Consider the following 23,098-nt stretch of genomic DNA (forward strand, 5'->3'; position numbering starts at 1 on the left):
AGTGGTCTTGTCTAGATAGTCTGAGTAGTAATAATTAGTTAGATAGTGGTCTTGTCTAGATAGTCTGAGTAGTAATAATTAGTTAGATAGTGGTCATACCTTGGTGGAGGCCATCTCGCTGACAGAGTGTCTGGTCTGCAGGGTCTCCAGCTGGTCCAGGCACCAGTCCAGCTCCTCCAGCGTCTCTGTGGCCAGCTTCTGGTAGGCCTCCTCTGGAGGGGGGAGACAGGGGACGGAGGAAAGGGGAACAGGGGGTAGGGGGACGGGGACAGGTAGGGGTGGTGAGTGGTGGTGGTCAGTTTTGAGGCGTTTGACAGGGGTGTGCGATGTCATCTCTTGCGTTTCGTCGGTGGTGATGCCATAGACGAGTGCAATGCCCGGGTTGCCAGAGTGGAAGCATAGGTGACTCTTCATGGTTAGAGGGGCTTGAAGAGCAAAAAGTGTCTACGGTGATGATAGCTTCCCCACAGAGATATTGAACAGGGGAAAATCCTTGTCTCTGAGATGGTCTCTGGCTGTAGCTAAGTATCTTTCATAACCCTGAAAGTGTCAACAATCACCCTTCTGTCCCTCTCTCAGTCCTCCAGAGAGTAGTTACAGTAGTAGTAGAAGTAGTTCTAGAATCCCAAGAAGAGAAAGTTCCACAGAGTGTAGTTCTGGTATCCACAATGGACCATTCTACAATCCAGAGTGAGACGTTTTAGAATCCACAACATACAGTTCTAGAATCCACAGTTCTAACATCTAGGGGAAGTTCCACAGTGTCACACTAAACGAGTCCAGCCTTGCAAAAGCCCTGATGGGAAAGCACAGCCCCCATGCTCCACGAGCTGAAAACCAAAAAACACACATGGAATCCAACGCCTACACACAAATCTTTCGACGGTCCGGACAGAGTTGTGCTCTATCCAACCCAGAGGATTCCCAGATTTGGGATAGCAGGAAAATCCATCTCACACATCTCTACATGATCAACACTCTTCCCAGGGATATCCAGAAGGAAAAACAGGAAAACTTCCTCAGCCTACCGTGATGAGGAGTCATCGACAAAGGAGAAGTCTAAGACAAAGCCAAGACCCCCCTTCCAAACACACACACACACACCTCCTCCTCTAAAGACAGAGAACCCCATTCGTAGCCCACAGACACACACACACACACACACACACAGAGAGCCACGGTTGAGTTTATTTTCTGTCTCAAATCCCCTGTCCTCCCTGCAGCGATGACACAATGACGATGACCACTGCTCTGACAGACAGATGGACGGTCAGACAGATGGAGAGAAATGTCCAAGCGGGTCTGACTGTGGTTAAAGCAATACGTCAATAGGAGAGATGGCTGACTCAAAAAGCATGAGTTGAAAACGCTTGCTTCCTGTGAAAACACTGCTCAGCACACAAGAAGAGCCGGACTGGAGTAACAGACTACCCAGACTGGACTGGAGTCACAGGTTCAGATCTGAGCCCCTAACCACTGATACAGGGTCAGATGTCTACTGAACCCCCTCCAATGGTTAAAGTTGGTGTATAGTTGGTGTAATCTGTAGTTAGGTTAGTATCTAACGGTTAAGGTTGATGGATATGTCCTGTTCGAAGACTTCGCATCCTTCCTTCTTCCCTTCCTTGACGTAATCACTAAGCCATGATTTAACCTATCCAATCATGTTCTAGATCAGTGATATGACTATATGACTTGTGGTTATGACTATAAAAACAGACAAAGAAAACATGATGACAAACACATAAGCACGCACACAGACACTCACTGAGAGTATTCTGCCAGTGGGATTATGAATAGTAGTCAGTCAAGCTGAATCTCCTCATGATTAATCCTCATTAGGAAATGATGCAGGGGTATTTCCGCTCAGCCACATATTCCCGGTGTTTTTACCTAATCCTGGATCAGGGCAGACAACGCTCTAGTCATCTGGAAATGTTCTAAATCGAAGATTTGTGGTGGAGCTTAGTTACGCTGCTAAACATATTAATGCTGCTATGTGTTGAGTTGTTTTAAGTTGTGTGTATATATATATATTGCTTATGGGGCTCCTGAGTGGCGCAGTGGTCTAAGACACTGCATCTCAGTACAAGAAGCATCACTGCAGTACCTGGTTAGAATCTAGGCTGCATCACATCTGGCCGTGATTGGGCGGCTCACAGTTGGCCCAGCATCGTCTGGGTTTGGCCGGGGTAGGCTGTCATTGTAAATAAGAATTTGTTCTTAACTGTAGGTTGTGGTGCTGGTGTTACAGTATGCTAGGCTGACTCTGTGAATGGCACCTTGTGTTCAGTATGTCTGCCTGTAGATGTGATGTCATGGGCTTGCACAGTGTTTGGGTAACCTCTCTGTGACTCATGTGATGGACAATGAAAGAGTAAGTGAGAGGAGGACAGAGCTACAAAGAGACAGAGTAGAAAACAAAAATGCATCTCTCTCTGGATCCCCCCTTTCTCTTAGCCTTTGCTTGCGTCTCCATCACCATCTTTGTTTCTCTCCCCCTCTCTGCATTCTCCTCATCTCTCTTCCCTTTTCTATATATTTATTTCTCTCGCACAAATGGCTGTGCAGACAGTCAGTGGCTGGGCTGGGGGGTTTCAGAAGCTTAAAAACAGGGGTCCTCTTGAAGCAGGGGTCCTCTGTCCTTGCTGGCAACATCTCCTCTGACGTCAATAGCATCTCTCTCTCTTTCTCTGTCCTTCAAATGGCTGTGCAGAAAGTCAGTGGCTGGGCTGGGGGGTTTCAGAAGCTTAAAAACAGGGGTCCTCTTGAAGCAGGGGTCCTCTGTCCTTGCTGACAACATCTCCTATGACGTCAATGGCATTCTTCTCCTGCTCAGCGAGACACACCGGGCCCGCCCATCTCAGGGAAACGGCAAGGGCTCATGCTAAACCCTGGACCGGAGCTATAGAGGATCAGGAGTCCCAAGCAATTGTCAATAAAACAATGGTGCTTGGTAGAATTAGCTAACGGACTAGTTAGTGAGCTAGCTCGGGGTTTCCTATATCTCTACCAAAGTTCCTCTAGTCAATCCCTTATTTGATGTAGACTGCAGTAGTAGCACATCCCTGATTAGTTGACCAGTTGAATCAGGTGTGCTAGTACTGGAAGAGATCCAATACTGTGTATGGGTAGTCTAGGAGAGGTCTGGGAAACACTACCATAGGGGACGGACATGTATGTGCCCCGTAAATTGAACACTTCCACTGCTTTTCAGATTGCTGATAACATAAAAAAATAAATATGTCTTCATCCTTGTTTGATGGAAGACAACAGGGGTATGGTAATTGAATAAGGCGACATATGATCAACTGATGAATTCATGAAGACATCTGACTTAGAATAATATTTTTCTTTATGAATCTAATTAAACTTACAGTAAGTCTTGGGGTCACCAGTATTGACACATATACATCAATTAATCCCAACCTCAGCATTGATGTTATTAGGCAACATGGTCACATATTTTCTGTATCCTTGGAAATAAAGAGGGTGGCTATTTTTAGTTCTAAATAAACACTATATAAGTGGACGCCCCTTCAAATTAGTGGATTCGGCTATTTCAGCCACACCCGTTGCTGACAGGTGTATAAAATTGAGCACACAGCCATGCAATCTCCATAGAAAAACAATGGCAGTAGAATGGCCTTACTGAAGAACTTTCAATGTGGTACGGGTCATAGGATGCCACCTTTCCAACAAGTTAGTTCGTCAAATGTATGCCCTGCTAGAGCTGCGCCGGTAAAAAGGGCTTCATAAATACATCTGATTTGATTTGTTATTGTGAAGTGGAAACATCTAGGAACAACAACGGCTGAGCCGCAAAGTGGTAGGCTACACAAGCTCACAGAAAGAGACCGGCGAGTGCTGAAGCGTGTAGCTTGTAAAAATCATCTGTCCTTGGTTGCAACACTGACTACCGAGTTCCAAACTGCCTCTGGAAGCAACGTCAGTCCAAGAACTGTTCGTCGGGAGCTTCAGCTGCACACAAGCCTAAGAGGGCTTGTGGGGTGGCAGGTAGCCTAGTGGTTAGAGCATTGGGCCAGTAACAAAAAGGTCGCTAGATTGAATCCCCAAGCTGGGGCTGTTTTTCAGGGTTTGGGCTAGGCCCCTTTGTTCCAGTGAAGGGAAATCTCAACACTACAGCATACGATGACATTCTAGACGATTCTGTGTTTCCAACTTTGTGGCAACAGTTTGGGGAAGGCCCTTTCCTGTTTCAGCATGACAATGCCCCCATGAAAAAAGCGAGGTCCATACAGAAATGGTTTGTCGAGATCGGTGTGGAAGAACTTGACTGGCCTGCACAGAGCCCTGACCTCAACCCCATCTAACACCTTTGGGATGAATTGGAACGCTGACTGTGACCCAGGCCTAATTGCCCAACATAAGTGCCCGACCTCACTAATGCTCTTGTGGCTGAATGGAAGCAAGTTCCCGCAGCAATGTTCCAACATCTAGTGGAAAGCCTTCCCAGAAGAGTGGAGGCTGTTATAGCAGCAAAGGGGGGACCAACTCCATTTTAATGCCCATGATTTTGGAATGAGATGCTCGCGAGCCTTCACAACTTTTGGCCATGAAGTCTAGTCTAGAGCTCCTCCTCCACATAATCAAGTCGAATCAATTAGTATTAGCGGGTGCCAAGGATCAAGCTGGGTCTTGATTATTCTGGTTAATGAACTAGAATGGTACCATTACTTTTCCCAGTGGCTTCTTTTACAGATCCAATACAACTTCATTATGCAACAACGGAAATGGCACAGGTACAAAACACACACACAAACTTTAGAACGTCACAAGCCCTGTGTCGGTCACCTATGCTAGAGACACCAGCGTGGGATCATTAGATGTTCATGATAGCCCTACAATTTACATTACATTTACGTCATTTAGCTGACGCTCTTATCCAGAGCGACTTACAAATTGGAAAGTTCATACATATTCATCCTGGTCCCACCGTGGGGAATGAACCCACAACCTTAGCGTTGTAAGCGCCATGCTCTACCAACTGAGCCACACGGGACCAATAACATGGCAAGTGGTATTCAAGCTCAAATCTGTATTACAGTCATGCAGGAGTGAAAAAAACAGCTGAGTTAAGACAAGAAACCAATCTTAAAGACCAGTGTATTACTGTCCTTTGAATCATCAACTTTAAAGATGCTTTAGAAAGCACAACAGGACACCAATGTGTAAAACATGCTCTTTGTCTCCCTCTGCTGTATACATCTGGTACTGGTGTTGCAGTACCAACGCCATCACACACCATGTAACTCCAATAGTACCACCACCATCACTCACCAATGCACCCCAGAAGTCACTACAGTCCACAAACACTTAAAACATGCCTCCTTTTCTCCTTTATACCATGGGGCTATAACTGATCCATACATATATATTTTTTCACCTTTATTTAACCAGGTAGGCCCGTTGAGAACAAGTTCTCATTTACAACTGCGACCTGGCCAAGATAAAGCAAAGCAGTGCGACACAAACAACACAGAGTTACACATGGAATAAACAAACATACAGTCAATAACACAATAGAAAATTCTATATACAGTGTGTGCAAATGTAGTAAGATTAGGGAAGGCAATAAATAGGCCATAGTGGCGAAAATTATTACAATTTTGCAATTAAACACTGGAGTGATAGATGTGCAGAAGATGAATGTACAAGTAGAGATATTGGGGTGCAAAGGAGCAAAAAATAAATAACAATATGGGGATGAGGTAGTTGGGTGGGCTATTTACAGATGGGCTATGTACAGGTGCAATGATCTGTGAGCTGCACTGACAGCTGGTGTTTAAAGTTAGTGAGGGAGATATAAGACTCCAGCTTCAGTGAATTTTGCAATTCATTCCAGTCATTGGCAGTAGAGAACTGGAAGGAAAGGCGGCCAAAGGAGGAGTTGGCTTTGGGGATGACCAGTGAAATATACCTGCTGGAGCACGTGCTACGGGTGGGTGCTGCTATGATGACCAGTGAGCTGAGATAAGGCAGGGCTTTACCTAGCAAAGACTTATAGATGACCTGGAGCCAGTGGGTCTGGCGACAAATATGAAGCGAGGGCCAGCCAATGAGAGCATACAGGGTGCAGTGGTGGGTAGTATATGGGGCTTTGGTGACAAAACGGATGGCACTGTGATAGACTACATCCATGTTGCTGAGTAGAGTGTTGGAGGCTATTTTGTAAATGACGTCGCCGATGTCGAGGATTGGTAGGATAGTCAGTTTTACGAGGGTATGTTTGGCAGCATGAGTGAAGGATGCTTTGTTGCGAAATAGGAAGCCAATTCTAGATTTAATTTTGGATTGGAGATGCTTAATGTGAGCCTGGAAGGAGAGTTTACAGTCTAACCAGACACCCTAGGTATTGATTGACATGACATGATTGGATAAGTGAAAGCCTATTAACCAATCCAACCCTCTCAGATCCAGATCTGAAATCATTGCAAGGAATGAAGGAAGGAATGCAGGATGCACTGTATCAGAACCGAGCCAGATGTGTTCCCTGTCATACGACAAACCAACAAGACAGGATCTTGTTCATTAGGCACCAAACAGAATAAAACTGACGTAAACAAGGAGCGACTACCTGGACTTATCTGATAAGAAATGCTAATTTCCTGTTTTCAGTTGCAAAACGTTTTCCGTCGCGTGCTCTTATGAACACGACACTGGACTGAGGCCAACCAAAACGTTGTCCTCTGGCACGGCTCAATAGTAAATGTTCCCACATACAAACACTTCAGAGGATCAGCGTCCAACCCAATGAAACGCAGGCATGCATTCCAAGTTCAAAGTGGACATTAGAAGGCCCAAAAACATGTAAGTCCATGCACATGAGTTTTACTCAGAAAACTGGGAAGTGGAGTCCTCCTTCTGTAACCAAATCTATGTCCTGATTTTACTGGACAACAACACAGAAATGTATTGTATATGCTACTGCAATGCCCGCTGGAAGACGTTTGTAGATTACCTATGATGCCCACGGAGGAAAATGGTTGAAGTCAATTCAACTCACTACATTGCACTTGTGATTGAAAGAGTTCACTCAGGATCTTCATGTGAAAGAAAGCAACTYTCAGTCCACAGAAAGAGGTCCGCTGTCATATCAGTCCACAGAAAGAGGTCCGCTGTCATATCAGTCCACAGAAAGAGGTCCGCTGTCATATCAGTCCACAGAAAGAGGTCCGCTGTCATATCAGTCCACAGAAAGAGGTCCGCTGTCATATCAGTTCACAGAAAGAGGTCCGCTGTCATATCAGTTCACTTGGTTGCAGTACAGTGTGTGTGTGTGTGTGTGTGTGTGTGTGTGTGTGTGTGTGTGTGTGTGTGTGTGTTGGTCTTACCTGAGAAAGAGGACTTGGTGATGGGTGGTTGTTGGTTACACATAGGGGACCGCCTGTTAAAGGTAACCACAGAGAAATAAGGGTTTGATCAGGGATGTCTTTCCCTCACTCTTTCTCTCTCTGTCTGTCTCTGTCTCACCCCCCACCCTCTCTCTCACTCACTCACTCATACATTTTAGCAATACACTACAATGAATATACTCACTTGTTTGAGGCTCTGTCTTGTTGCAAGTTGGTTAGTGCAGCAAAGTTATTCCGTACCGTTCTCAAACTAGCCAGTACCTACACAGGGTGGGGTACATCGGGACACATCAGACACTATGTGACATCATGTCAACAGCAATAACGTCCTTAATTTATAAACAATGTCTTTGTGTACCAAAAACATGTTGGCCTTCGACATTATCTGAAGCAACTTGTACTGAGGTAAGAGTCAGGTCCCAAAAAATTATAAAGGTTTACCCAGCAGGCAAAACTTGCTATATGGTTTAATGATGTCATTTTAACCAGTTTTGCCCACTGTGGCAAAAGTGAAAGTGGAGCACATGGGCACTGACCTGTGCAAATGGTGTGACTATCAAGTCGTCGCCATGGCTGTAAGAGAGGAAGAGGAAGAGGAGGAAGAAGAGGAAGATGGTGTATTTACAATGTGAAAGCATACACATCCCGGTCCTCCTATCTCATTGGAAAAAGAAAGGTGAGGAAAATCAAATTCATGTTAAGATATCACATGCATTTGTCAACACAGATGAACCATATACGGTGATAGAAAAAATATATATACAATATACACTTACCCTGACAGTTTATTAGGTACACCAACTCGTTCACGCTCCTACAGACAGTGAGTCACGTGGCCGTGGCTTGTTATATAAAGCAGGCTGACAGGCATCGAGGCATTCAGTTACTGTTAGATTGAACGTTAGAATGGGCAAAACGTGTGACCTGTGTGACTTTGAGTGTGGTTTGATTGTCGGTGCCAGGCACACCGGATCCAGTATCTCAGAAATGGCCGCCCTCCTGGACTTTTCACGTACAACCTTGTCTAGGGTTTACTGATAATGGTACGACAAACAAAAAATATCCAGTCAGCTTGTTGATGAGAGGTCGAAGGAGAATGACAAGAATCGTGCAAGCCAACAGGCGGGCCACAAACAGACAGATAACGACGCAGTACAACAGTGGTGTGCAGAGCGACATTTCAGAACGCACAACTCGTCAATCCTTGTCATGGATGGGCTATTGCAGCAGACGACCACACCGGGTTCTACTCCTAAGCTAAAAACAAGAAGAAGCAGCTCCAGTGGACACGCGATCACCAACACTGGAAAATTGAGGAGTAGAAAAACATCTCCTGATCTGATAAATCTCGGTTCCTGTTGCATCATGCTCAGTCAGGATTTGGTGTAAGTAACATCAGTCCATGGACCCATCCTGCCTGGTGTCACTGGTACAGGCTGGTGTACTGATGTGTGGAATGTTTTACTGGCACACGTTAGGTCCCTTGATACCAATTGAGTAACAAACATGTCCAACACTTTGTAGAATGCATGTCCTGAAGAATTCAGGCTCTTCTGGAGGCAAGATGGGTGTACCTAATAAACTGGCCGGTTTATTTATGATTTTTTTTTATATATTAAATGTAGTTGTATTGTATTGGAATATAGGGTTTGTCTGTGTGACAAGGTACAGCAAGGCAGGGGAAAAGCACACTGTGTCAAACAAAGATTCAAAACATGAGTTTAATGAAAGTAGTCATCCTTTTGCACCAGTGAATGCAGAAGTATCAGATGTTTGGGGAAAGAGCGAGCAGGACCGTTGATGCAGCCTGAATGCTGACATCTTGACTCAGGTCTTCTGTTGCTGTGCCATCATGTGCCCATACATATAGGTGTGTTTGAAGCACAATCAACTATGAAATAAAATAAGGCTAGTTTTTTCTCAATTTCCGCCTGAATGACGTGCCCGAAGTAAACTACCTGTTGCTCAGGCACTGAAGCCAGGATATGTATATAATTGTTACCATTGGAAATAAAACACTTTTAAGTTTGTAGAAATGTTAAAATAATGTAGGAGAATATAACACAATAGATATGGTAGGAGAAAATCCAAAGAAACACCAACCAGAATTGTTTTGAGAGAGAGACCATCCTCTTACAATGGCAAGTATAAGGGCACACTCAATTCTAGCTCCCAGGATGCAATTCCTATGGCTTCCACAGGGTTTCAGCAGTCTAAGAAATATCAGTTTTAGTACAGGGACACAGTCTTGAAAATTTGTGTTTGCCCGCGCCATGAAGAAAGGATGCACCTGCAAAAATCGGTTTCCTATTGAACATAGTTCTTTCCATAAGAAATATTATAGTTTGATTACATTTTAGGGTATCTGAGGTGTAAATAGAAACGTATTTTGACTTGTTGAAACACAGTTTAGGGGTAGATTTTCAGATTCCTTTCTCTGCATGTTGAACGAGTGGATTACTCAAATCGATGGCGCCAACTAAACAGACTTTTTGGGATATAAAGAACAATTTTACCTAACAAAACAACACTACATGTTATAGCTGTAACCCTTTGGATGACAAATCAGAGGAAGATTTTCAAAAAGTAAGTAAATATTTAATTTATGAAACCTGTGCCGGTGGAAAAATATTTTTATATGGGGCGCCGTCCTCAAACAATCGCATGGCATGCTTTCACTGTAATAGCTAATGTAAATCAGACAGTGCAGTTAGATTAACAAGAATTTAAGCTTTCAACCGATGTAAGACACTTGTATGTACCTAAATGGTTAATATTTATAATTTTTATGATTATTTATTTGAACTGTGCGCCCTCCAGTTTCATCGGAAGTTGTCCTGCTATACCCTTTTGCACTGAATCTCTGTTAATGACCTTAATTATCAATTCCTCAATCCATGTGTTACAAAAACTATTAACTAGCCTATTAATATTGTTGCACTCGCTAAGTCTAGGGGTCTTAGGCCTAGTTAACTGGTCTGTAACCCTCCATATAATAACACAATGTTTTATTAGCTGGAGTGTTAGTTGGAGAGATCTTGCCAGAGTTTCGGCACTTGTCCCATTCTGTTGTTGACAACTACTGACTGTCTGTCCATATGGAGGAGCTGTGAAACTCTTAGGCAATGAAGGACGTGTACTCTCCCAAAGGTCAGGTCTAAATACATCCGCTGACAGAGAGACAAGGACAGTTACAGCCGCTAAGAAAGCTATTCTCTCTCACAGTCATTGCTTTCTATGGCCTCATCTGTCTCCCTCCATGTCACTACTCCCTCTCTTTCTACTGTATCTCTTCCACTCTGTCATTATTCCCCCAAGTTTTTCTACCCACTGTTGGTGTCCACAATGGAGATCTTAGTACCCTTCTCTCTCATTTCTATTGGTTTCTGTTTAACACAACCAGGGCTCTATTTGAACAAACCTAACTCAATGGTAAATCTTAGCACTGGCAGTAGCACAAAAGGTTCGGGGGTGTGTCAGGAATATTTTTGCTATTTTCACAACCAGAATTATGGGCGCAGTAGTTGGCAATGGTGAGAAAGGGCTGGGTTTTGAAGAATAAATAAGTTGAAGGTGTGTCGAGACTTGACCCCTCACTGGCCAATTAGAACGTGCTCCATTGCTAAATATGTGGTTGCTTCAGGTTGTGTATTTACAGTCTTTTATAGATTGCATGAAATGTTAGTCCGTTATAACTCAGTTTGTTAAATAGCCTACAGAAACAAAATGTAGGCCTATCCCATATTTGCTAAATATGTTGAACATGTTTATGAACAGTAATTGCGTGGCTTCAATATCGAAATATATTGTAAACATAGCATTTGCACTGATTTAGGCCTACTGTAAAATGCATTATGTCTGAGCCATGGACAAGCCAAACGTTGTCAATAAGTAGGATTACATTCACTATTGATGAGACTTAAAAAGACAGTGAATAAATTGTATCAAATTCTAATAAAACGAAACAACCACTTGTTTTAAACAGGCTATGTCTAAATACAGTTACAGGAATCATATTTGCTCCCAGTGGGCATATAATAAGTAAGAATATGGAAGGTTTTACACACATCCAAACTTTTCACAGGAGCTGGCAAAAGATCCAATATAAAGAGAAAGGAGAAATGTCCACTCACTGCTACTGCTCCCAAATATATATATATATAGTTATAGCTTTCCATCGGCTGTAAAGGTGTGCGTAACTGGTGGCAGGGAAGTCATACGCAGGAGAGCAGAACTAGGTAATAGCCGGAGCTGTTTAATTTCAAAACCAACGGCATCAACAAATAACCAACATGGGTACAAAACCCGACGCGCACCAGTAAACATGTGCACAAGCTATACACAAGTATAGCCTCATCAGCCAAAACCTCCCCTAACCCGGGCGACGCCAAGTCCTATGGGACTCCCGATCACAGCCGGTTGTGATACAGCCCGGGCTCGAACTTACAAGTGGATTCAGCACCACAGACATCGATCGGAATTCCCGCGATTTGACATGTCCAACAGAGGAAAGTGGAAAATGCATTCTTTGACGAAATGATAAACGGGAAACAATAAGCAGTCTTTTTAATAACTTGATGTTCTGACACAGGCTTCTTACAGTCACTGACACCTTTTATGCAATGGGCATAATGAGTCCAAACATTTCACAGAAGCTGGACAAAAACAATGTCCGATATGAATAAAAAAGGGGAATGTCTGTTGACTGTTTTCTGCTTGTGATATTTTCATAAAACATTGGTGATTTACATATGGCTACGGTGTTGGCGTCCGATGTAGAAATGAATGTCATAACCAACTGATTAACCGCTAGGACCAGCTTTTGGTCAGTCTTAAACATGTTTTTAAGGACACACCTCAAAAATGCAGCCCTCAATCTCTCAACTATCTGTTCTATCCTAATACTTCTCTCCCTGCCTCTTTCTTTCTCAGCTCTATCAGTTTCTAACCCTCTCTGCCAAGTTCTTTCACTCTCTATCCTTCGCTCTCTCCCCTCAGTAGCTCCTGACTGTCTCTTGATTGCCCCAGAAGTGGCGTCAGAGCTACTTGGGTTTGTTTCATGGGAGAACCAATCGATTTCCCCAAATGTGTCTTTGGCCTTGGACAAATTGACCCTTGCTTAGAGGATGAGGATAGTTGAGACTAGCATAGTTGTATTACTTACTGCTGTGTGGAGCTAAAGTTTGAGTTTAGCTAGAGTTTTGGCCTAAAAGTTTCTTCTTTGGCTCGTATGAGCATTTTAATGAAGACTTGTTTACAGTTGAGTTTCTGCAGATATTACAGATCTTTTTAAACAAAAACTTTCTGAGCAAATTGTTCAACAACAACGGATGAGAAGGATGAATCTTCCCTGGCCACAAGTTTCTCAACTTCAAGTGTCAGTTGTTTTCCAGCAACTGGTGCATAGAATCCCCTCTACTTACAAACTCAAACAGGAAAAAATCAAGTGTAACTTTTATAAAGCTTAGCACTGCATTAAGAAACAAATGAATGGTTGGCCAAGTACTTGTTCAGTTAAGCATGTGTTAATCTGCAATGCATTAGATTGGAAGTGGATTCCCATAACACAGAATGCATGCATTCTCTCACTAACACAATGAAACAGTCCCATGCATGGATACCAGTGTACTCAGAGGTACCACACACAGTGGAGGAGTCGGGTGGCAGCTTCTCGATAGATACCCCAGGAAGGAGTGCGCTTAAGCGGGCATTAGTGCAGGGAGAAGCAGGGTAGGGTAAGGGAGAGAGGGGTAGGAGGCATCAGCTCATTTCCAATAGACAGAGGGACCAGTGTCTTTCAGTCCTGGAGATCTAGACAGGGTGTGCAGGTTTTTATTCTAGCCCTTCACTAATACATCTGATTCAACAGTGCTCGAACAACCCCGGAGGGCCCAAGGACCAGGGTTGAACAACACTGCCTCAGAAGAACAACCCCGGAGGGCCCAAGGACCAGGGTTGAACAACACTGCNGGTTGAACAACACTGCCTCAGAAGAACAACCCCGGAGGGCCCAAGGACCAGGGTTGAACAACACTGCCTCAGAAGAACAACCCCGGAGGGCCCAATGACCAGGGTTGAACAACACTGCCTCAGAAGGTTCCTCCCAAAGGAAACATACCCTCTTCGATAGTCATTGGGCTCGCTGAAGAACCGTCCCATTTCACGCATGGTTTTTGTCGCTCGTGGTCTCATAATGGCTCCTGAGGTTTGCGGTCTGTCGAGTGTGTGTGTGTCTGAGTGTGTGTATATGAGCGCAGGCGCAAGTTATGCCTAGTTAACTGAGCGCCCTATCACAACTGACACACAGAAAGGTCGACGTTCCATGGGAAGCGTAGTGCCACTCTCACACACCGCTATCAGACATGGCTAGTATGGAATGTGCTACAAATAAAGCTGGCTAAACTTAGCTCCCCTGACGCTCTTGACTCCCGTACTGCAAATTAAATATCACTATCAAAGTGTTCATTCAGCATAAAAGTATGTTTTCCCCCCTTAAACAGGAATTGTCTGTAAGTATTGCAAAAAGAAGTTGAAAGTAGCCTGGATGTAGTAGCCAGACTGTTCAAGTAATCGACAAGGACAGATCATTTTCAACGATGGTGAATTGGCTATGAAGCAACAACACACTGGCAGCGGGCTATGTTGAAAGTGCCGAATCACTTTTAGGTCGTCCATCCTCAACTCTTTCAGGCCGCTGGAGACATATCAGTTACATGTTATGATGGCATCACCTGATAGCGCTCCTCCTTCCCTTTCTGCATATCGGGTGGGATTATAGTGGAAGCTCATGACAGAGCTCCCATAGGCCTTTGCATTATGCATAAAGGGGGTGTCGAGTTACGGCGAGTGAGCAAACGAGCCTCCTCCGAGCCAAATTAAAACCCCTTTGAAGACCGTTGCTCATTTTGTAGAAAAGCCACAGTCACCTTCTCAATTTCAGTTTGTCTTGCAGTTTGTATCGTCATTCATTAATTTGTGCTCATCACAATTGTAGTTTTGGTTCTGATAATGTAATGGCTTTAGATTTACTGTAACATCTAGCCCTATCTGCTGACAGACTGATAACTACACTTTCCACTTTTGTGGATGTTAGTCAAAGTAAAACTGAGTTTAACATATGTAGGTATCTTGCATCTTAATGTATTTATAAGAATTCTGAATAAATGAACGAATGAATGTCCAGTGTACAAAAGCATCAAAACGCCTAGCTCTGGTACAAAGCGCTAGTGCTCCTTCCTCAACTACTTAGTAGAATAGTTGAGAAAGACACACTGGACCAGAACTACGAAACGCCTACTATTACAATGACTTCAACTCTGTTCAAAATAGGAGATGGAGAAAGTGGTAAACAAATGATCAGGATAGGGTTGGAGTAGGGGGAAGTTTGTAACACTGCTTCTTTACATGCCATGCAGTCTTCGTAAAACAAAAGATGAAGCATCACACATGTTAGATGAGACAACGATGTTCTGAGACCCAGAGACTAGGCCTAATCTCGAGTCTAAACCCATAAACCAGACTTTGATCCATCCCTTCATGCCATGTCATTGGGATGTTCCACTGCAATTTTCCACAGGGGTGGAAAGATCTACCAGAGTGCACCACTAGGGAAGGATTTGGGGGGTGAGGTTTTAATGCCCAGAATACTAAACCATGTCTTTAACTCTCTAAACCGTCAGCCTCTCTCTGGCTGTGAGTGTCAATCAAATTTAGGGAGACACATTTCCTGAATTCTCATTCAATCTGGTAATTTGTTTGTATTTTTGTACCATTCTGCGCATTAAAGAGGAGGATGTATTGGATACACGTGCGTCTAACGTGATTGGTCTGTGATGTGAGGTGTGAGCAGCAAGGCAGAGACAGGCACAGCATTCCTCCGTAACAGCATGGTCAGCGCGTGCTGTTAGTGTGTGTGGTGGGGGCTAACACTTTAGCAGACGCCTCCGTCATAAGGCCTTCATAACACTGTCATAACATGACAAAACATGACATAATGATACCGTCATTAAACAAGCCTTTGACGTGGCAGACGAGCCACGACAGCTGTCCTCTTATGAAAACTGAGCTTTTGCCCAAACAACGTTGCATGGGAGAGCTAGCAAACTAGCTAGCTGGCTAGCTTTGTTTTTCCCCAACCGGTTCTTGGGGACCCCAAGCTATTTCACACATTTTTTCAGCTACAACACTAGCACACCTGAATCAGATATGTTTTTTCTTGAATAGACCAAAAATGTGCAACAGCTGGGGTCCTTGACAAACAGGCTGGGTAACATTGGGATTACATAGCTAGTTTTCCTAAACAACAGTTTGTGTTACGACTGTCAATAGTCAGGTGTCAAAAAATGAACATGGTAGTGACTGTGTCATAACCATGGCAGTGCATTGGCCCTTATGAAGAAGGGGTGAAACTAAGTGTTAGCGACTGGAGTTGGTCTGCAGGGCCTCACTTACTGTCCACTAATGACGGGCTCAGACCGTCGCGAGGTCAGGCCTGGCCTCTGCAGGTGGTTATTCCTATCGATAAGAACACAAAATGGAGGACACTGAGCGAGTCAGTTTTGTTGTGTCATTCAGGGTCTCTGTCTTGCGTCATTTCAACATCTTTTGCCCAGTTTATCCCGCTGGGAGGTCAGATAGTCTGATGAATGACTTTCTGTCCAGATGGTCTTAGATAAGGTCAGTATGACACCAGCGGAGTTAGACCTCGGTGTAACAGAGGAGTCAGGAAGACGGGGCCTAGTTTGTACTCTGTCGCCTTTCACAAAGAGGATGCAGTGACATAAATAGCCAATGTGCATCCTCATATGGAATGAACTGAGAAACAGAAGGCAACATTGAGAGCAGCACTGTGGAAGGTTAAGACAAACATGTCAGATACATATATTTAGACACAAGCAAGGATGACTTCAGTCCACTGTCTGTCTCTCAACAGAGAGAAGACAACATGACTTCAGTCCACTGTCTGTCTCTCAACAGAGAGAGGACAACATGACTTCAGTCCACTGTCTGTCTCTCAACAGAGAGAGGACAACATGACGCGTCAGTCCTACTGTCTGTTTCTCTCAACAGAGAAGAGGACAACATGACTTCAGTCCACTGTCTGTCTCTCTCAACAGAGAGAGGACAACATGACTTCAGTCCACTGTCTGTCTCTCAACAGAGAGAGGACAACATGACTTCAGTCCACTGTCTGTCTCTCAACAGAGAGAGGACAACATGACTTCAGTCTACTGTTTGATCCTCCTGATGGAAGGACAACATGGAGGACAGTGTCCTGGTATGTACTTTATAGGGCATTAAAAAGATAGGGCAGAATGAATAGAGAGAGAGAGAGAGAGAGAGAGAGAAGAGAGAGTAGAGAGGAGAGAGAGAGAGAGAGCAGAGAGAGAGAGAGAGAGATGAGAGAGAGAAGAGAGAAAGATAGAGAGAGAGAGAGAGAAAGAGAGAGAGAGAGAGATGGAATTGAGGATTCAGTGTTTCCCCTATATTCATAGCTGAAAAAAATCCTAGGGGAAAAACTGGAGGATCCCATCATATGTGGAGCGACAGGAGGACAGGGGTAGGCAACCCTGGTTCTGAGTACCTCTGGTACTGCAGGATTTCGTTCTAACCAGGCACCACACCTGTCTCTACTAATTACCTCACCAACTGAGAAGATCCATTAATTGATCAATTAAATTGGATACATTTCACCAACATGGTATTCCATGTCTAAAGCGAAACTAAAGCGAAACTTTAGGTACCTCCGGCACATCAGAACCAGAGTTGTTAACTCCCTGCTCCAGGGGTTCCACAGTTTCTCAATGTCATTTCCCATAAGAAACCCTCTGATTAAAGAGGAGTGACTGAGTCAAAAGTTTATTATAGCTAAGTTTACACAGTCAGACCAATTCTGATGTTTTATTTACTAATTGGTCTTCTGGCCAAGCAGATCAGCTCTTTTGCCAGTAATTGAGCCAAATATCAGAATTGTGCTACCTGTGTAAACACAGCCTATGACTTCCGAGAGCATATTCTGGGACATTTATGTGCCGAGGTCAACAAGGTCAACGTCATGCTGTGTAGAAGACAGAGAGAGGGCCTGGTGCCCTGGTTTGTAATGTCTGTTTAAATCCCATGATGACTAGTGGGAACAGACTCATGATACTTCCTGGGAAAAGAGTCTCGTATGAGATGTACTACTTCAGATGAAAGTCACTAGTCCAGATTACAGGCCACAAAAATCCCATTTGGAGGACCGTTATTTTTAGCCATTCAATAATAGCTTCTTACAAATATTTGAACTTGGGAGGGATTAGTTTGTATTACATTTGTATGGAAAATTCAGCCACAGGTCACCTACTCGGTACATACTGGCGGGCCGATGAGTGATTTACAATCGAGGCATCTAAATAACAGGCTCATTACTTCAGGGTAGTTTAGTAAGTTTAGTAGTGAATATTTTCCAATACTTTCGACCTGACCTGATCTCAACAAACTCTCTGGGAGACAAAATGGAACATAACATTCAAGTCATGTTTAGGGAGCACCAAATCCACCATCAATCATTTAATTTAGTTTCAATCACTGTTAAAGACCACTCTTTGACTTACCATAACTTAACACCATGTATATTGTCCTGATAGAAACACATGCTTGTTTTAACATCTTTAGAACAATTGTTCAGATTAGGGATGTCAATGGTTAACCAGTTAGCTCGTTAGCTCATTAGTCAGCCAAAATAAATTAGCCAGCTAAGATGATCAGTTTAATGGTTATAATGTGTATTATTAGAGAAAGTCACAATCAACAATGGTTTAGAAAGGGAGAAGAAGTACAAGAGATATGTAGGATTTGCACTCACATGTCACTGGCGATGGAGGAGTTTCTGGACATGGACTTGGGGGACAGGTCGTAGTCCGAGTCCGAGCGGTAGAGGAAGGACTCTCTCCGCTGACTGTGGACAAAGTTGGCCTGCAGGACGAGCCCTGACCCTGGACTGGCCATGGGGTCCAGGGGGCTGCGTCCCGATGATGTGCCATTGTCAACATCGAAGCTACGGAGAAACAGAGAGATTAAATGTTAGAAGAGAGGTGTTCACATTCACAATCCAAAAATATGCTTTTGCTCATTAGCGTTGGAAGATGTACCCCTTTTTGCCCAATGGGGTATTTTATGGACAATATTTCTGGAGAGTACCCCCAGAGGTAAAAGTTCCTTGTTGAACCACGTAAGTATAGTCTCTGTAGATCTACCTGAGTATAGCTTCTGTAGCACTACCTGTATATAGCCTCTGTACAATCTACCTGAGTTATAGCCTCTGTAGAACTACCTGAGTATAGTCTCTGTAGGGACTACCTGAGTATAGTCTCTGTAGAAACTACCTGAGTATAGTCTCTGTAGAACTACCTGAGTATAGCCTCTGTAGATCTACCTGAGTATAGTCTCTGTAGAACTACCTGAGTATTAAGCCTCTGTAGATCTACCTGAGTATAGTATTAGTCTGTAGAACTACCTGAGTATTAGTCTCTGTAGGACTACCTGAGTATAGTCTCTGTAGAACTACCTGAGTATAGTCTCTGTAGAACATAATGAGTATAGCCTCTGTAGCCACTACCTGTATATAGCCTTCTGTACAACTTTACCTGAGTATAGTCTCTGTAGAACTACTGAGTTATGTCTCTGTAGCTACTTACCTGTATATAGCCTTCTTGTTACTAATCTTTACTGAGTATAGCTCTGTAGAACTACCTAGTATAGTCTCTTGTAGACTACCTGAGTATAGTCTCTGTAGATCTACCTGCAGTATTCAGTCTCTAGTCTATAGTAGAACTACCTGAGTATAGTCTTCTGTAGCAACTACTGAGTATAGAGTCTGATGCTGTAGGATACTAGTCTTTACTGAGTTATAGGTCTATGTTAGAAAACTACCTGAGAGATCTAGGTCTCTGAGTGAAACTACCTAAGTCTCTGTAGAAGAGTCTAGTGCTATGTGTAGAAACTTACCTGGTATAGTCTACTGGTAGGAACTACCTGAGCTGATACTGTGGCTACTGTAGAACACATACCTGAGAATATAGTCTCTGTAGAACTACCTGAGTATAAGTTCTGGGACTACCTTGAGTATAGTCTATTGTAGAAAACTTACCTTGAGTAAGTTGTAGTCTCTGTAGAACTACTGAGTATAGTCTTGTAGAACTACCTGAGATATAGATTTCTGTAGGACTACCTGAGTATAGCTCTCTGTAGAACTACCTGAGTATAGTCTCTGTTTAGAACTACGCTGAGTATAGTCTCTGTAGACTACCTGAGTATAGCCTCTGTAGATCCTACCTGTGTAGTTACTGCATTCTTGTAGATCTACTGAGTATAGCTTGTGACTCTGGTATAGTCGTGACTACCTTGAAGTAATAGTCTACTTGTTAGTCGAAACTAACTGAGTATGAGCTCTCTGTTAGAATACCTCAGAGCTGAGAATACCGAGTCATATTTCTGTAGATCTACCGAGTATAGGTCTCTGTTAGAACACTGTAGCTCGTATACCTGATGTCTCTGTAGATACTGAGTTCTATGTAGAACTACACTTGAATCAGTATAATTAGTCCATACTGTTAGAATCTACCTGGAGTAACAGTCTAGGGTCTCTGATAGAACTACCTGTTAAGTATAAATCTACTGTTAGGACTACCGTTGACAGAAATATAAGTCTCTTTTAGAACATACTCTGTGAGAACTATTCTTGTTAGAGTACTAAAGGTCGTGAGTATGTCTTGTAGACTACCTAGTTATAGTCTACTGCTAAGAATCGTAACCTGAGTCATGTCTCATGTAGGAACTACTCTGAGATATAAGACACTCTTGTAGAATTTAAACCTGAGTATAGTCTCTGTTATACCAGAATCTACCTGAGTATTTAGTCTCTATCTAATAGAAATCTCTCTGTTAGTATTCTTAGGTCGTCTCTGGTAGATAACTACCTGAGTATAGCCTAACTAGGTAGAACTACCTGAAGGTATTAGTGTCTCAATGTCAATAGTTATTATCTATCTGTCCTGGTATAGCTTCTGTAGAACGGTACCTCGAGATAGCCTCTGTTTAGAGAATTACCTAGAGTATATGCTCTGTAGAATCTACCATGAGTAATATAGTCCTCTGCTAGAACTACCTGAGTATAGCCTCTGATACAATTACCTGTAGCTTATAGTCTCAGTAGAACTACCTTGAGTATATTGTCTCTGCTAGAACACCTGGAGTATTTTATTCGTCTGTTACGAACTACCTGAGTACCCTTAAGCCTCTGTAGAACTTAGCCTGAGATAGCCTCGTAGAACTCCCTGAGTATAGTCCTCTGTAGAAACCTACCTTGAGTATAAGTCTCTGTAGACTACCTGAGTATATCTCTGTATTAACTACCTGAGTATAGCCTCCTGCTAGATCACCTGGCTAGTACAGCCTCTGTAGAACTTACCTGAGTATTTAGTCTCTTGCTAGTAAACTACCTGAGTATAGTCTCTGGACGAACTACCTGGAGTATAGCCTCTGTAGGGACACCTGAGTTATAGCCTCTGTAGGAACTACCTGAGTATAGTTCTGCTTAGAACTACCTGAGTATATCTCTGTAGAACTACACTGAGTATAGTTCTCTTGTAGATTCTACCTGGAGTATAGTCCTCTGTAGAAACTCCTGAGTATAGTCTCTAGACTAGTAGAACTTACCTGAGTATAGCCTCTGCTAAGAACTACCAGTACAGCCTCTTAGAACTACCTGAGTATAGTCTCTGTAGAACTACCCGAGTATAGTCTCTGTAGATCTACCCTGAGTTAGTCTCTGTAGAAACTACCTGAGTACGCCTTCTGTAGAAACTTACCTGATATAGCCTCTGCTAGAAACTTACCTGAAGTATCAGGTCTCTGGTAGAACCTACCTGAGTAACAGCCTCTGTAGAACTACGCTGAGTATAGCCTCTGTAGACTACCTGTAGATATAGTCCATCTGTAAAACTACCTGAGTACTAGCCTCTGTAAGAACTACCTGAGTATAGCTCTGTAGGAACTACCTGAGTAATAAGTCTCTGTCTAAACCTACCTGAGTTATTGGTCTCTTTAGGACTTACTAGTATAGGTCTCTGTAGAACTACCTGAGTATTGGGTCTTCTGTAGAACTTACCTGAGTTTTACTTCTGTCTCTGTAGAACTACCTGAGTATGGTCTCTGATAGGCAACCTACCTGAGTATAGTCTCTGTAGAACTACCGAGTTATAGCCTCTGTAGAACACCTGGAGTACAGCCTCTTAAGCTACATGAGTATAGATCTCTGTAGGACTACCTTGAGTATTAGCTCTGTAGAAACTACCCTGAGTATTAGTCTCTGTAGAACTAACCTAGTATGGTCTCTGTAGGGGACTACCTGAGTATAGTCTCTGTAGAACTACCTGAGTATAGCCTCTGTAGAACTACCTGAGTACAGCCTCTGTAGAACTCCCTGAGTATAGTCTCTGTAGAACTACCTGAGTATAGCCTCTGTAGATCTACCTGAGTATGGTCTCTGTAGAACTCCCTGAGTATGGTCTCTGTAGGACTACCTGAGTATAGTCTCTGTAGAACTACCTGAGTATGGTCTCTGTAGATCTACCTGAGTATAGTCTCTGTAGATCTACCTGAGTATAGTCTCTGTAGATCTACCTGAGTATGGTCTCTGTAGAACTCCCTGAGTATAGTCTCTGTAGATCTACCTGAGTATAGTCTCTGTAGATCTACCTGAGTATAGTCTCTGTAGATCTACCTGAGTATAGCCTCTGTAGAACTGCGTTGTGATAATATGCAACACAGGTCAGGAAACTGACTATAGGAGACTAGTGTGTAGGTGTGGAATCTCCAGACACATAGACACAGGTGAGTTAACTAACACAGCTAATTAGGCTGGTTAGTCAAGCTACAATGATGCCATTGTCCTCCTGCTCCGATTAAGAATGGATTTCACCCATGTTCCCTAAGTTAGCGTCTGCCACAGTGGCAGCACAAGGAGGGGGGGACCTGGAGAAAGCCTGCACACACACACACACAATAGACAGATGCATGCATGCAAACATGCTCACACAAACACAGACGTACAGACACACACAGGACCACACACACAAGGGATTCCCCAGTGTGACGTTGGGACCACACCAGGTCCCCTACCTACATCATCATCGGCCTTATCTGTTTAAAGACTCTCCCTGAAGACAATTCAGCCGAAGTGGGCCACCTCACAAGGAGGCCTGGGGTATGATGAGAGCTGGCTGTATTCATGCTTCCGATCGTCCTCTGTCTCTACTCTATCCAGTACGTCAGTCTTTGTGTGACTCACAGGGCTATAGGGACTATGAATGTCTACGCCATCATGATCTAGTTCTTCCATTGTATTAAAAAGTGTAAATCAAATCAAATCAAATTTATATAGCCCTTCTTACATCAGCTGATATCTCAAAGTGCTGTACAGAAACCCAGCCTAAAACCCCAAACAGCAAGCAATGAAGGTGTAGAAGCACGGTGGCTAGGAAAAACTCCCTAGAAAGGCCAGAACCTAGGAAGAAACCTAGAGAGGAACCAGGCTATGAGGTGACAGTGACTTCTCCTGTGTCTTGCTTCGTAACCATGTCGCAAGTATTCTGTCTCAGTGTTCTGTCTCAGTGTTCTGTCTCAGTGTTCTGTCTCAGTATTCTGTCTCAGTGTTCTGTCTCAGTGTTCTGTCTCAGTGTTCT

The 23,098-nt window shown here is 43.4% G+C and overlaps 1 protein-coding gene and 1 non-coding gene across 2 annotated transcripts in view; both read right to left on the minus strand.

Moving 5' to 3' along the window:
• Nucleotides 1-99: 99 nt before the first annotated feature.
• Nucleotides 100-23,098, minus strand: part of LOC112075083 (3',5'-cyclic-AMP phosphodiesterase 4D) — a gene marked incomplete at its 3' end in the record, with an annotated part of 109,195 nt that continues 86,196 nt past the window's right edge. Inside the window, exons 2-7 of the mRNA XM_024142124.2 lie at nucleotides 18,220-18,411; nucleotides 15,828-15,890; nucleotides 7,913-7,949; nucleotides 7,561-7,637; nucleotides 7,356-7,408; nucleotides 100-212 (exon numbers count right to left, since the gene is read on the minus strand). Coding sequence (XP_023997892.1) covers nucleotides 100-212; nucleotides 7,356-7,408; nucleotides 7,561-7,637; nucleotides 7,913-7,949; nucleotides 15,828-15,890; nucleotides 18,220-18,411 — 535 coding nt within the window. The remainder of the gene's footprint in view (nucleotides 213-7,355; nucleotides 7,409-7,560; nucleotides 7,638-7,912; nucleotides 7,950-15,827; nucleotides 15,891-18,219; nucleotides 18,412-23,098) is intronic.
• Nucleotides 4,951-5,023, minus strand: trnav-uac (transfer RNA valine (anticodon UAC)). The gene has a single exon. It is a non-coding gene; the product is annotated as a tRNA-Val (tRNA).

This window comes from Salvelinus sp. IW2-2015, unplaced genomic scaffold (assembly GCF_002910315.2).
Source record: "Salvelinus sp. IW2-2015 unplaced genomic scaffold, ASM291031v2 Un_scaffold2974, whole genome shotgun sequence".
Lineage (NCBI taxonomy): Eukaryota > Metazoa > Chordata > Actinopteri > Salmoniformes > Salmonidae > Salvelinus > Salvelinus sp. IW2-2015.